General features: G+C 44.1%; 1 protein-coding gene across 2 annotated transcripts in view; it reads right to left on the bottom strand.

The window, feature by feature from the left end:
* LOC147886269 (Transducin/WD40 repeat-like superfamily protein) overlaps positions 1-16,225 on the bottom strand; it is a 66,592-nt gene that overhangs the window by 26,272 nt on the left and 24,095 nt on the right. For both annotated transcript variants that reach the window (XM_087395612.1, XM_087395613.1), the window contains 4 exons: positions 8,436-8,624; positions 7,527-7,657; positions 7,194-7,400; positions 6,704-6,882 (listed from right to left, as the gene is read on the bottom strand). In XM_087395612.1, coding sequence (XP_087251738.1) covers positions 6,704-6,882; positions 7,194-7,400; positions 7,527-7,657; positions 8,436-8,624 — 706 coding nt within the window. The remainder of the gene's footprint in view (positions 1-6,703; positions 6,883-7,193; positions 7,401-7,526; positions 7,658-8,435; positions 8,625-16,225) is intronic.

Here is a 16,225-nt window from a genome sequence, read left to right on the forward strand (position 1 = left end):
TGATAGGAGGGGAGAAAACGGAGCGTCCATGATGTACTGGAAGGGAGTTAGTCTATCCATGTGGAGCCCCAGTCGCTCAAACCATCTCTCTATGTGTGCATACCAACACCTCTCGTCCCCTCCTGTTGCAATTGCCATAGAAGAGAACAATGTTAGCCATGGTAGCCTGCTACACCCAGAGGTGTAATCCCCATACTCCCTAACTCGGTACACATACGTGATGACCTAAAATGCAGCATCTAGGTGTAATGGGGGTGACCCAAAATCAGCCTGAACGATCTGGTGAGGAACGTATGGCTTACCATGAATCATCCGTGATAACATGAGAACCTGTAGCCGCTCCACACGGGCCTACTCTGTATCTAACAAGTTAAACCCCCAGCATGGGCTGTCGTACATCCCCGCTGGACGGACCAAGGAGTCAAAAGCAACCCCTTGGTCCGTGAATCCCGAAAGTGCGATCAAAAGCACTGCCTCTCTAGTCTGGCCAATGAAGCATATCCTCTACCCAAGCGTGCCTGCATCGCGGGTCTCATAGTGAAGATGGGTTCGGAAAAGACAAACCCAAGATAAGTGTATGATGAAACTATCTCAACAGGTGTGAACTGCTCCTGGCACATGACGGCTCAAGATGTATTGAAGATCATAACCTTGGTTTTACTCGGGTTGACCTTCAAATCATGAGACTCACAAAAGGACTGTAGTGCATCAAGGTGTCTCTAGAGCCCCTCTACTGAGGAAGACAAAAGAGCCACGTCCTCTGCGTAAATCAATATCCGGATCAGCGTGCCCGCAAGAGAGCAACCAGCCCCCCCTGTGTCTGCATCACTATCTCAAACTCGTCAATGTAGAGACCAAACAAGATAGGTGATAATGGACACCCTTGTTTGACCCCAATAGTGTTCATGATCTCGTCTGTCCACCCCGATCTTGCCCGGACTCTACCTGAAACTCTCTCGTAAAGTGCCATGACAACCCAAATGATCTCTTGGTCATAACCCAAATCTTGTAGGCGCCGTATGAGGCGGGCTCTCTAAACCGTGTCAAATGCCTTGCGGAAATCCACAAAGCAACAATAAACCCTCTATTTCCATGCCCTCACCTCCTCGATGATACATCTGAGCGTGAGAATGTGGTCCATGGTTCCATGATCACGCTGGAATCCGGCTTGTCCTGCTACTCTAACTCCTCGACACTCCGCAAATCTGCTGACCTGTATGAGGCGGCGGGCTCTCGGAACCGTGTCGAATGCCTTGCGGAAATCCACAAAGCAACAATAAACCCTCTATTTCCGTGCCCTCGGCTCCTCGATGATATATCTGAGCGTGAGAATGTGGTCCATGGTTCCATGCTCAATGCATAGTCCCTCATGATCTTTCGCTCGGCCATTATGAAGTTTCATTACGGCAGCCTTTTACCCCTCCCTAATTGAAGAGGGTGCAGGATGTGGAGCGTGGCATATGTGAGAGGTTAGGGACTGGCTGATTTGGGATGTCATAAAGTGTGCGTGCATAATCATACCAGACCTGAGTGTCATTGAGTGGTGACGGGGACCGTCCCTCTAGAAATCTCTACCAAAAGTCCTTAGAGTTGTTACTAACAAAATGTTCAGTAGCTTCTCGTTCCGGCAAACGAAGTCTAGTTTCTTTCTACGTACCACTTGACAATACTCGCGTAGCGTCTCTGGTTCGCTCAGAAGACTATTTTTGGTTTCGAATTTGAGCTGATGATGTAAAGCCTTACATTCATCATCGTACCAACTATTACAGGGTATGGTCCCAAGGGGTGGTGGGCGGGTGAAGTGGGTGGTGTGAGGGAAAGCGTGAAGGGCATCCTCATGTAGGGAGCGGGTGACCAAGGCAGCACAATCCTCTAATAGGGGTATGAAGTCAATTTAGACGAGAAGTATGTACAAACGGCCAGAGTAAGTAGGTGAGTGATCGCGGTCAAAGCATATATCATGATAGGTGGAGTAGGAACTCAATGGGGTGGAGGGTGCTGTGCGACGGGGAGCGGAAATGCTAAAGAAAAGATAGGTATGATCAACCCCTGGAGGGATAGGTGCTACGGTAAAATCAGTGATGCAAGATGTGAAGGCGGGGGATCCCATGATGTAATCAACAATGCTAGAGCCTCCCCCATGTGGAAAGCATGTGAAACCACCTGAGGTGGGCCATCTGTCAAGATCATTATAAATAATGAGATCATGCATCCTACCGAGGTCTAATAGGGCTTGCCCATAAGATGTGATCGGACCTCGTCTGTCAGCCAAAACCCTTAGTATACCTACATCCTCAAGGTCAATGTCTGGCAGTAGAGTGGAATCATCCCTGAAGTTGAGGAGGGGTACCACGGGCGCCTGTCCTCGCGTTGAAGTCCCCAACTGGGAGGACTTCTCCGCGGCTAGAAAAGTCAATAATGATAAAGAGCAACAAATGGAGATGTCTCATCCTCACCTCGAGTATCTCTAGCAAATGGGAGGTCTCAGGGGGGGAGTAGCAAACTACAACAAAGAGATCCCAACTGTCCAGGTGTCGGATCCAGATCCAAAGAAACCTGAAATGTGCATCGCTCTACTCTACTAAAATGGTCCCCAAGAGTGTGGATCTGTAAAGGACTGCTACTCCACCTGACCCTCGAACCCCCCTGTCTCTCTCGTCTCATCTCTGTAGGTAGACTCCCATGTGTACCCGCTGACTATAGGCCTGGCCAAGGCGCCATCCAAGGGCTGCCCAAACAGCCAGGGGCGGGCACAAAAAGTGGGGGGGAGGCCCACGCACAGCCGGGGTTGGGGGTCGCAAAGGAAGCGACAGAAGCGAAGAAGGGGGAGGGGAGAGACCGGGAAGAAGGCGGAAGAGGAGGCGGAAGGGGTGGAAGAGGCGGTGGAGCAAGAGGCGAAGGGGGCGGGAAGGGGGAGGCGGGTACAGCAGGGGAGGGAGCTAGCAGTTCGGCTTTACTTCCACCCTAGACTAGACCATCACACTTGTAGTATAAGTGTCACCCAAGGCTCTTCAATCTAGTACGACCCCTTGATACCTCTACTATCACCCTTTTGGAGCATATGATGCCTTCTTTTGTGGGTGGGATTTGCAGTCAATGTCAAAATTGCACGGGCTCCTCTAATGCAATCTGTAAGTTTTTAATGGTTCCTTTGCGTAACTTTTTCAAGGGAATGCTTATCTTTTTCAGGATAAATTGTAACCAGCCTCCCTCACTAACGGTATATGAAAAATGGTGTCATAGAAGCTGAATGACAAAATAATTCACTACCTCTCATGTGAGGTCAAAAACTTAATCCACTCCTGATCCTCTAGTTTTGTGTGTCCCTGCTGATGTAAGCTTATAATCTTGAAGTGCACTAATACTGTACTTTCAGTAAATTCATGCAAGTTAAATAAATCTTTGGCAATATCCATTGAATGAAGATGATAGGGCATTCTAGATGAGTTCGGAAGCCTGGTAATCATACAGTTGGTGTTGGAATATGGAAGTAAGAACTAGAAATAGAAACTGGAAATGAAATAACAAGACTGAAAGACTAGAAATACCTTGAGAAGAGTGTAGACAAGACACAAGCTAGATTGATGTTTTACAATGATGTGACCCATTGAATATATGGGCCAAAGTACAAGACATAAAGCAAGAGTGCTTATGGGATAATTGTAGAAGTGCCACATGGCACACACTCAAGACACAAAGACTCAACTGAGACTAGACAAATGTAGACTAGGGAAATAGTACACCTAGTGTGCACTTATCTCCAACACCCTCCTTAAGTGGACACTAGGAGTAAGACAGAAAGACAAGACTAGAAGACAAACTGATAGACTGAGAGACAAGATAGAAAACATGACAGACAAAAGATCCTGAGACACCCCTCCTCAAGTGATATCCTCATATGGGTCCACAAGGGTAGGGACGAGATGGATCTAAAACACAGTCAGATTGATAGACAAATAGACAGACAGACAAGACTAGATAGACAGAAGACTGATTGTAGACAAATAGAAAGACCAAGACACTAGAACCCCTTGACCTACATCATCGGTGGTCAAGGTGGTAGACAAGACATAGAAGTAATCAGAAAGCCCACTTCTCATCATGTGAGGAAGGAACAGCACGATCAGCTGATGGAGATGTTGCAGCAACATGGGCTGAGGTAGATGCAGGAGCTGATGTAGAAGTAGCAGTCCCTCTCCCGGTGATTATCACGGCCACAAATGGTGCATGGATGAGCCTTGAAACAGTCCTTCTCCACATGATTAGTTTTGCCACAATGGGTGCAAGGCTTTCTTACCTTAGAACTTCCTTTCTTTGCTAAAAAAGCAGTGTCAGTTACCTTTTGTTGTTGAGTTCTTTCTTCCTCTTGGAGAGCATTGATGATACCCTCAAGAGAAGGATTATTATGATACTTGAAGGTAGTAACAAGAGTAGCATAGGAGTCAGGTAAGCTTTTGAGAAGCACAGCAATAGCAATATCTTCGGAGATGGGAGACTTGACTGATGCAAGCTGAACCATAAGACTGCGAAGATAATTGACATGGGAGGCTATAGTAGCTCCTTCCTGCATATGTAGATCAAAGAATGAGATCACAAGTGCAATCTTAGAGTTTTTAGATCGGGCTCCAAAAAGAGTATCCAAAGTGATCCATGCTTGAGGAGCAGACTGTATGTCGGAGATGTGATGAATGTAATCATCTCCAAGGCCGAGCAATATGATAGCATAGGCTTTGTCGTTCTTGGCAGCGACAACTTGCTCAGATGGACCTTCGAGAGCATCACGGTGAACAATGTCCCAAAGGCCTTCTTTCATAAGATGGCACTTAATTTTGATCTGCCAAGTATGAAAGTTGGACCCATTGAATTTGTCGATAGATATGAGAGAGTGAGAGGAAGATGCCATGTGGGAAGGTCTTACCTCTTGCTAGGATGCAAGGGCAGTGTCTATTCCCTTACAATATTCCCTTACAATATTGCAGAAATAAATGAGATGAAGAGATCCCAGAAGCCGGTTCTCTCACCACTTTGTCACGGCCATAGCATATGATAGCCCATCGAAGCAAGAGGAACCAACAAAAAAAAGGAGAGACTGTTCAGCAAACTGAAAGAGGCAAAGCTTAGTACCTTAATCCCGGGCAGAGGAGAGGTGAAAAAAGGGATGCAGATCTTCGTGAAGATGGAGCTGGAGAAGTCAGCCTGTGCAGGTACGGAGAAGTCGAAGAAGTCAGCCTGTGCAGGTACGGATTCCGTACAGTCGTACGGGCTGTACGGGCTGCTGACGATGTACGGACGGCGAGCGGAGTACGGTGTACGGCCGACGTACGGATGACGTGCGGCGTACGGATAGCAGGTACGACAGCAGGTGCAGAAGTGACAGCAGATTTACGCAGATCTGGCGCTACAGCAGAGGGTTGCGCAGATCTGGCGTGACAGCAGATCTGGCGCTCAGATCTGTGGCTGAGCTGCACAGATCTGAAGCGCAGATCTGGCGCAGAGATTGGAGCGGAATGGCGGGGCAGAAAGAGGGCAGATCTGCAGCGGGGGAGAGAAGAGGCAGATCTGAGCGAGGGGCAGATCTACATCTGAGAAGAGACAGACTGAGGGGAGAAAAGAGGGAGAAGAGGGATCAACCTAGCTCTGATACCATGTTGGAATATGGAAGTAAGAACTACTATTTTTGGAGGTCATATGGATTTAAGTAGAAATAGAAACTGGAAATGAAATAACAAGACTGAAAGACTAGAAATACCTTGAGAAGAGTGTAGACAAGACACAAGCTAGACTGATGTTTTACAATGATGTGACCCATTGAATATATGGGCCAAAGTACAAGACATAAAGCAAGAGTGCTTATGGGATAATTGTAGAAGTGCCACATGGCACACACTCAAGACACAAAGACTCAACTGAGACTAGACAAATGTAGACTAGGGAAATAGTACACCTAGTGTGCACTTATCTCCAACAGTTGGCAGCTTGATGACAAGCATTGCTTTTGCATTCCCCTGACAGCTTCAGAGTTCCACTTGACTTGCTACAATCTAATGGTAAACTTGTTTACTGGTGTAGCTGAAGCTTGCCCTCAAGAGCATACAGTATGATTAGAATAGCGTGCTAGAAGTTACAAAATATGAGAATTCCCCCTTGAAACTTGTTGGTCTTCAGAATTGTCAGGCACATTTTCAGCCATGTCTACATCACTTGATATTGTATTGCATATAAATATACAACTCTTGCCACACAACTAAGCTAGATAAACTTTTTTTCCTATGGGCAGAATACTTCAGAGAACAAACCTTTTGCCATGGCCCATCAAGATGATAACAGTGAAAAAAAATTATATTCAATTTTCTAATAATTATCAGACAAGTTTGGCATATAATCTGTATTTAAATTCCATTCCGTTTTCCAGGTTTGGTATTGCCCTTGGCATTTTAGCGTCTACAGATAGACAAATTACTGCATGATTGGTATATAATCTGTATTTAAATTCCATTCCGTTTTCCAGGTTTGGTTTGCCCTTGGCATTTTAGCGTCTACCATCGAAGACTGCTGAAAAAAATGAAGTATGCTTAGACTCAGTTCACAAATAATTCACATGCCATTAACACTTGTGAATGGTTTGAAAGAGATTGATCAACATTCTATACAACATAACCCTGGTTTGTGAAAGTCAGAAACCACAGCTTTAGTGTGAAATTACCCAGTGTTGCTTTTGAGGGCCCACTACATGATGTCGTCCAGACACTGCAATCTGTGACAGCAGACCTCACAACATTGAAGGGTAGATGCTGGCCATTTTCCCAGCATCCATCTTGATGTTGACTTTGTTTCAAAAGATAGACTGCTCCTCCCTCTCCTGCTGAACCAAGAGTAGTAAATCTGCCAGTCCTAAGGTGAAGAAAAAACCTCGAGGTAGCAACAATCTTCACCAAATATAACTTCCAGCAGTAGGTTACTGTAGCACATATTTTGAAAATTGTGTATCAAATTGACATTAACAGCCTAATCAGAATCTCTGGAGTCACTATAATGGCAAAAGTTGTGATACATCAGCGAAATTTTGATAGCAAAACACTCACTCGATTTCCACTTCCAGACATTATTCGAGATATAAATAGAGCATGACAAGCAGACATGAAAAATTAGACTTAACATCTTCTAGGCGAATTGGGAAACGGCCACATGGATACAACACACCACCATGGTGCAAATCTACAGCTTTCCCCAGCCTCTTGATAGCTGTAACCTTTGAAGTTGAAATTGGCAAGCTACTAGTTAACAAAAGATGAGGAGGCCTTCCAGTGCCAACGCGTGATTCATCAGATGGAAAAAGCCGCTGAGGAGAATAAGCATAATTTCTATCCTTTGCGACATGAGGCTGCACGATCTCACAGATTCTGGGGTAGAAAACAATCTCCATGAGCTGAATCATATAGCATTGAGCTAGAAACTGGGCACCTCCCTTTTCCAAAAACATTGAAACAGTTCACATATCCAAGACATTGTACGAATAGGAAGCATACCCAAAGAATGCATTGCTGCCACCCCAGGTCAGAACATTAGCTCCTCGTAGCCCCTCACATGTTTGAATATTTGCATGAAATTCTTCCACTGCGCTATCTGCACTCCCAGTTAACCCTCTGTATGACCAAACCTACAAACAATACCCATTGGTGATTTGATGTAACTTACGATTGACTCAATGCTGCATAGGCTTCACAAAGGGATATTTTAGGTATATCCAGATGCAGGAAAAAAGATTAGTGATGTGTATCCTGGATTTAACTCTGTATGCAAAAGCTCTCTAGAAGCTACATCACACAGTGTAACACTGTAAACATCAATTGGATTGGTACAAGAGCTCACTACGAACCTAAAATTTCAGTGCTGCCAGGCATTTTCAAATGCTGGCATTTCAAACATGTTTTCATATGTTTGGAACAAAATCACATTTCCGATTTTCTTTATAAAATATATTCGTTGCATATATATGTCAAAATAGACACTAAATGACACTTAAAAAGCATAAATTTTATATACCTTTGTATGACTAGAATAAGTCCAATCATACAAATTTAACTTATTCTAATCATACAAATTTAGACTAAATGACACTTAAAACTAAAAAGCATAAATTTTAGTAGCTTTAACATTCATGATTTTAAAAACACTTATATGGTGAAAAGTTAGGCTCCAATCCTTGTTCTGCCACCCTGCCCAAAAAAAAAAGGGTCATGTGTGTGTGCGTGATTTTTTCTTTCTTTTTTTCTTTTTTTTTGGGGGGGGGGGGGGGGGCGGGGGGGTTTGGGATCACATTTGGAATTTAAAACGTTTCAATAGGAACCAAATGTGTTTTTTTGCAACCCTCGACCTAATCAATCTTATACAAGATGCATGGTGTTCTTACACAGAGTACCCTATCTCAGGCTTACCCATGGCTGAGAGGCTTGAGTTTCCAAATACTGCTGTTTAAAAGCACTGGAACACCACGAGTTCGCTAGACCTGAGCCAACACCAACTTCCCGCCTGTGAAGGAGCTCCAGCACACCCGTCTCAATATCTGGACTGGGTCCACATCCAACTTTATTTTGCAAGGCCTTCTCTTGCACCAAACTTCTACCCTGCAGTGACAACACGCAATGCCTAGTGCCATCAAAACTTTACTATCCTGTTCTGACACAACAGATATAACAATAAGCAAATACTTAGAACTGGCCAAAAAAAGGAAGGCTCTCTTTGCGTGAGCAGACCAGAATTGGCATAGCCTAAATTTATCATAATTCCATTATAAATCTAAATGAGTACACCATAAACCACCAACATCTACAACATATGGCATGTTTCCATTTAGGAAGGTCAGAATACTTTCTTATGTCAAACTCTGACTTGAAGATTGTCTTGCTAGGGAACACGCTTCTTTACACGGGATGATGTTTGCTTTGGGATTGATTTACCTTTCAGAAGGCCGAGCATCCACATTTCAAGGATTTCTGGAGTCGATTTAGAACATAGTACTTGCATTTCTAATGGTAAACTCTTATCTGATTTTGTCCATCTCCTCTTGTATTGAAGAACGGATGAGGAAGTTATTTTCTTAAAACACTTTGCTGGGGCTCTCTCTGATATTTGAACTAAAACAGCACACTGTTTTTTCAGCAAGCCAGCCAGAAATATGAGGCAGTCTAGATCACATCAATGGCTTCCTCTTCTGTTAAAGTGTTCCTTTACTCCAATGGTCATTTCTCTGCATCATATCAAACGGAGAGGAAAAGGATGCATTTCGAAGATCGTTTACCTTTCCAAACAAGAGAGCAGACCATGCTAAATGTTTCACCTTCGTTTCTTTTGTCCTTATAGAGCAAGGATGAAGTATATATATTCAATTCAAACTCTTACAATACACTAAATTTGTAATATACCTAGATGAATCCAGGAACATTCCCAAACTCATCCTCTAAAAACACAACATAGTGCAGTTTCAATCTCATGATAGTCACTCACAAGGTTTAAAACCATAAACTCCATCATGCATAGTAGGGACTAGCTACTATGACATCCCCACTGACGTCATCAGCGCCCAACAGTGGGTGTAGACCATAGTATAAAAATATGCTCTCACACATACAAATCCACACACCCACACATACTTGAGCATCCATTTATACAAAGTCTTCGTACTGAGTTTCTGTCGGCACTCCGGAGGTGAAGGGCAGACACTAAATTTGTAAGTTTAGAAGGATCAATAAAAGGCTGAAAAGTTACATGGGTCCATAAAAAGAACATGCACTCCCATTTTATTGACTTCAGATCAACATCAAAACATTCCAACTGTTGTAATACACTAAAGCTATAAGTTTACAAGTATCAAGAATATGTCCTATTAAAACAAAAGGCTGAGAAGTTAACATGGGTCCATGAAAAAAACATGCACTCCCATTTTATTGACTTCAGATAAAAATCAAAACATTTTCCAGAAAACGGTTTCCTAGGATGTCAATTCTTCTTCAGAGGGAGGAAATGCTACATCAATGATAGAGTGACCTTGAGAGAAGGATGCCTTAGGTTAGGAAGACAGGATTAAAACAGTGGTCATTGACAGTTACGTTTAAATGGGCCCTGGTGGCCTTAAAGGTATTAGTACCTGATTAGGAGAGCTAGGGAAATTCATACGTCGTAGGTCCTAAGTGGACGGATACCCAAAATGGTAAGTGACAACTAGGCTTAGGGGTGGCAATGGTGCATACAGAGGCTTCTCATAGTGTGCCTCTAGATGATTTGCAGAGGCTAGGTAGCAAAATCTCCTATTAAGTGGAGTTGTGAGATGGTCTATAGGGAAACTAACAAGTGGTGACTGCATCAGAGCTAATTTAACTCACATGCAGTAGCCAAAGAAAGTTGAAGGCTACAAGATGCCAAACTCCACTATGATGTCTATGAGAAAGAACACCTAGCAGCAACACATGCTGTAAAAATCTAGAAACGCCATCCATTTAAAATACCTTTGCTTTTAAGACCGGTCATCAAAGCCTACAATATTTCTTAAGGCAACCTCTTTTAGGAGAGAGGCACATGAGATGGTCCATTTATTTGCAAACTTTTCATTTCCCAGATACAATATAATCTAGAAAAAGAAAATGCAATAGCAGATGCACTCTCTCGTAGGCCAAGAATTCAGCACAACTCAGTCTCATATCATGATGAATTGACAGCTCTTAAAGACATGTATGCACAAGATTCAGCCTATGAAGGTCCACCAAAAGTGAAGGATTTTTTGCTCTAGAACACTGAGTTCCACCAGCTTATAACAGGAAAATGTGGAAAAGTTTCCTAAAAGTATCTCCTAAAGTTCAAAAGATTTCCATCTAAACAAGCTAAATGGATGTTACCCACATTATTCGGAGGTCGTGCATGAAAAACTCAATGCTGTGGAACATCTCGAGGCATTACGACCTACAATGCGACCCCTGATATTATTAAACTCTTTCGAGAGCGTAGGATGATAGAGAAAGTTTAACGATTTTCCTAACATTCTTGATGCATACAAAGAAGCATTTCCGCTGCGATTAACTTCTCTTCACAAATTGTATCCATTTGATTGGTAATTTATTTATTGCATATTTTTATTTTCTACAATTTCAAATTCTCTGGACCCCCACATTAGTGTCCCACAATTGAGAAGTGCCACTATGAGGGAAAGATCACACCCCACCCAAGTACCCGTATATACGGGACCAATTGAATGCACAGACTATGGAATAACCCAGCACCCATTAAGGAGAATGTTTGTAGTTGCCTTGGGTGTGGGCCTCTAACCATGAAAGAGACAAGGAGATACAAGACAAGATGACAAACTAAATAGGCCTAATAGGATATGTGAGAAGGCTGACCAAACTAAAGAATCACTAAGAATTTCATGGTGAAAACAAAGTCAAATCAGAGTAGTATTCAACAGTTAAATCATGCTTATTTGAAGCACGTGTCAAAGATCAGCTTATGACACGTGGAATATCATGTGGCAACATGCAAAGGTGGCATGACACGCAGTAGTATGTGTTGGAGATACGTGCACACTAAGTACTATTTCCTAGTCTACATAAGTCTAAGTCTAAGTCTAGTCTTTATGTCCTGAGTGTGTGCCATGTGGCACTTCTACAATTATCCCATAAGCACTCTTCCTTTATGTCTTGTACTTTGGCCCATATATTCAATGGGTCACATCATTGTAATCTATCAGTCTAGCTTGTGTCTTGTCTACACTCTTCTCAAGGTATTTCTTATTTTTCAGTCTTGTCATCTCATTTCTAGTTTCTAGTTCTAGTTCTTTCTTCCATATTCCAACAGTATGCTGATGTGGCATGCATCCCATGATGATGTGGCAGCCATTATGACATGGCAAACCATGCTGATGTGGTATCTATGATGATGTGGCAGTCATATTATGGCAGCATAGCCTTGACAAATCACATAGTACATGTGGCAACACGAGTACATGTGGCAAGGCCACTCATGGCACATGGCACCACTGCTCACCCCATGCACCAAGTCTCCATGCAGGGAGAATTTTGTGATTTAAGCTTGGAACTTATATGTCATGCATGGTGAACTTTTAGACTTATGCTGGTACCTTATATTGTCATGGATTAAGCTGGAACTTTGTGATTTAAGCTGATACCCTTTATCATGAGCACAGCCATGAGGCAGCAACTATAGTTCATGATGAGTGGGCATTTGTTGCCACTTGCCAGTACAATGCGTCGAAGCATGATGCAGCTTTGTCAGTTTCACATTCTATGTCCGATTGGTACTTTGAAAGTGGTACTTCCAAGCACATTACACCTTGTGAAAAGTTATTTCAGTCCTAAGCGAGGCATTGTCACATGTGCCAACAATGCAACTTATCCCATCAGAGGGATTGGTCAAGTGCAGGTCACTTCAGTGTCAGGGGATGCAGTGACTCTTTTGGAAGTGTTATCTGTTCCAGGTATAAAAGGAACTTGCTTCCATCTCAGCTCTCTCTAACAATGGCTTCAAAGTTATTTTTTATGGTTATCATTGTGCTATGAATGACACCTGTTACAGAAACACATGCAGCAGCTGAATCTGTAATTTCAGACACAGATTTATGGCATGACAGATCGGGACGTCTCAATTATGGTAATCTGGTGAAAATGGACATGGCTGTGGACCTTCATGCACTTACAAAACATGTCGAGGACCGCTTGTTGGGTAAAATACATCGGTTCTCATGCAAAAAAGATGGGACTGTTAGTAGAACAGAAGTTGCACTTCGTACATAGTGATGTATGAGGACAGCATCACTTGGGGGTAACTTTCTCACCTTTATGGATAACTTCCCCAGACATACATGGGTTTATCCCTTGAAAGCGAAGTCCAATCTATCGCTTTTCAGGCACTTTCTTGCCATGGCTGAAAATGACAGCGGATGACATGGGGGTGAATACATGTCCCATGAATTTTCTGTTTTTTTAGCAGCCCGAGGCATTATACAGCAGTGCACAGTGCCATACACTCCACAGCAAAATGGAGTCACAAGGCAAGAATTGGACATTGATGGAAATGACCGGATGCATGCTTAAGGGAAGTCTTTGCATAGCATCTTTTTTTAACTGCAATAACGTGTGCCAACTACGTGCTCAATAGAGCACCCACACAAGCATTAAAGACAATCCCTACTTATGAAGCATGGACAGGTCGAAAGCCTATGATTTCACACATGTGGGTTTTTTAGTGCTTGGCATATGCACATGTTTCCTCTCAGTTGAGGCACAAGCTGGAAGACAAGGCAGTCAAATGCATATTCATTGGCTGAGGGGGGCATAATGATGAGTCAGCCCAAATCTATAGGACAGCTCCAACACCGCTTCCACTTCGAGGATTTAAGCCGGTTTCAACACCATTGAGCTTGGCTTCCATTTCTCCTCCAAGTATTGCAGTAAGCCATTCGATGCCACTATTCATCAACAAGCTCTTGGCTGCCTTATCTATTTATGTCACACTAGGCCTGATCTACAATACGCGGTCTCCCAGTTAAGCAGGTTCATCCACAAGTGACTCATTTGATGCCACTCTTTATCAGCAGGCTGTTGGCTCCTTATCTATTTATGTCACACTAGGCCTGATCTACAGTATGTGGTCTCCTAGTTAAGCAGGTTCATGCAGAAGCCTAGTACACAGCATTGGCACGTAATGAAACATGTCTTCCCATACTCGAAAGCAGGTAATGAAACATGTCTTCCAATACTTGAAAGTCACACAGCATTTGGGACTATTATATGATGAGAAGTTTTCACTGGTTGTGCATTCTTTCATGGACAGTGACTGAGCTGGTTGTTACGACACATAGGGTGTCTCATTGGGACAGTTGTTTCATGCTTAACTGTTCATGCATTTCTTGGTTCAGCAAGGAGCAGCCTACAGTTGCGACTTCAAATTGTGAATCGAAGTACAGGGTAGCCTTCACAGCTATTATAGAGCTCGGCAAGTTACTTGTAGATCTTGATGTCAGCCACGCATCTTCTATCATGATCTATAGTGACAGCCAGAGCGCTTTGGCCATTGCGCGTAATCTTGACTTTCATGCATGAACCACTTACATTGAGGTACACTATCACTGTTTGAGAGTGCATGTCAGCTGGAGACATACAGTTGTCCTACATTCCCCCTCTTCATGAAGCCTCTAACGCGACGCGAGTTTGAAGCCTTTCGACAAGCTTTACACTTGGTACCATTTGTCACATGATTCCACTTTCCATGTACTACATAGAGCGCCATATCCATCATGGATGCGCATGTGCAACCATGATTTAGTTTCCAAGTATTCCTGAGATGTATCCAGGATACTTCAACCATACCACAAAGGGAGGGTTTGTTGCCACTTTAGCCCTGGCATGGCCTTGTAGGCTAGTTAGGACCATTTGGTCCTAGTTACGCTAATCAGGACATTTAGTCCTAAGTCACTTGACACATTTAGTCCTAAGTTGTTTGTGTGAGAAGTGCAGTGGAAATGAATGGAAGAGTGAGAGAGAGAGCCAACCGTGCACACACAAAACAAGAAAGAAGGGAGAGATGAGAGAAACAGCAAGTGATCTCAGGCCAAAACCCCACAGCTAGCTAGGGAAAACCTCTACTGAAATGGACAGCCAAGGAACTCACAAGACTGCTCAAAAGACTGCTTTACAAGGCTGCTCCACAAGGCACCAAACTGAGATGACAACCAAGGAGTGAGGGGGGGGCCTATATATAGCCCCTCATCCTCCTCTAGTCGGCTGGTCTAGCAGGACCGACCCCTGCTGTAGGTGGCCTTCTCAGCCCTACGTGAACCACCCCCTTCTTCCCCTTAAAAAGGGTGCTGGCACTCAGCCCTAGAAGGCTGCCTCAAGGGCCAACCAAAGGACCTCCTGGGTGACCCCTACTCCAGCCTCCATGTGAGGGTTGTAGTCCCTGCCACATGGCTAGTCTGCCCCTCTCCAAGAGCCAACACCTGCTACCCTAACATGGACCTCCAAGAGAGCCTATCCCACTCTACCCTCTCGGGGGGCGGGCACACCAACAACCCAGGCCCTCACTCATCTACCCTAGCCTCACTCAATGGGCGGGCACACCCACAAGCAAGGCCCTCTCTCTCTAGGTGGCATCAAGAGATGTCCTCTAACACCCCCTCTCAGCACTCAAATGGACTAGAGACACTAGGGAGCTAGGTGTGCCCCTGGAGGAATCCATCACGTGATACTTGACCGCCACAAGAAGCCCCCTCTTAGATGAACTGCCTCAGCACAATCACTAAAAACCTGGAACCATTGCTCCTAGGCCAGAGGTGCTAGGTATACTCCTTGGTCTAGTTTTGGTACACTGGGTCATCTGCTACAATAATCCAACTACTAGTAATGGTACATCACTCCGACAAAATATACTCAAATAATAATCCAACTAATACTGCCACCGGTGCAAGGTCTGCTTCCCTACATGAGCACATGTATCTCAGAGCTAGATAGCCCCCTCTGAAGCCCCCTCTCAAGTCCAAACTAGTACACGATCACCAAATCAATAAACTTCATTGCTCCAATGACAACGGGCATATAACAGCTCACAAGGATCAATCAATTGAGTCTAGATTCCCGCATTGGTGATCTACTGACCCATCCGGATCCCTAGTAGCATTAGACAATAGCTACAACAGAACACTAGGAGGACCCCTCTGGATCTGCCAAGTCATAACGTTCAAACAAAAGACATACCGGTAGCATATAGTCACCTGAGTCAGTGGGAACAACTCGTCGTGGCTTGAGGTCCTGCCTGAAAGCCTGCCTCGATAAATGACTTCCTTCCAGTTGCACCTGATCGGTAGGTGCCGCTGCCACAAACAAGCAAGCAATCCTCCATGTGGAGCCGGAAAGCCTACTGGCAGCGCCTGCCCCGTGCTACTAGAAGGCTAGAGTATACGTCATCGCAGCAGTAACACTATTGGTCAACTGGTTACTAGGCCCTTCACCATTCCTTTGGGGACACTGCTACCAATAATGACCTTTCTGGCCACATCGGTTACACGTACAGGAGGCCTCAAGTGCTTCGCGTTCCTCAGCCATCAAGTGCTTTCTACCTTTCTGCTCAGCTGCCAAAGCCTCAGGCTGACTCTCATAGGTGCGATCTACAAAGCGCTTCTCCTGGTAAAGCACCATCGTTGACCAATTTCTCCAGGTCAACT

The sequence above is a fragment of the Dipteris shenzhenensis genome, chromosome 24 (assembly GCF_047967505.1).
Source record: "Dipteris shenzhenensis isolate YYH24624 ecotype China chromosome 24, Dip_SZ_1.0, whole genome shotgun sequence".
Classification (NCBI taxonomy): Eukaryota; Viridiplantae; Streptophyta; class Polypodiopsida; order Gleicheniales; family Dipteridaceae; genus Dipteris; species Dipteris shenzhenensis.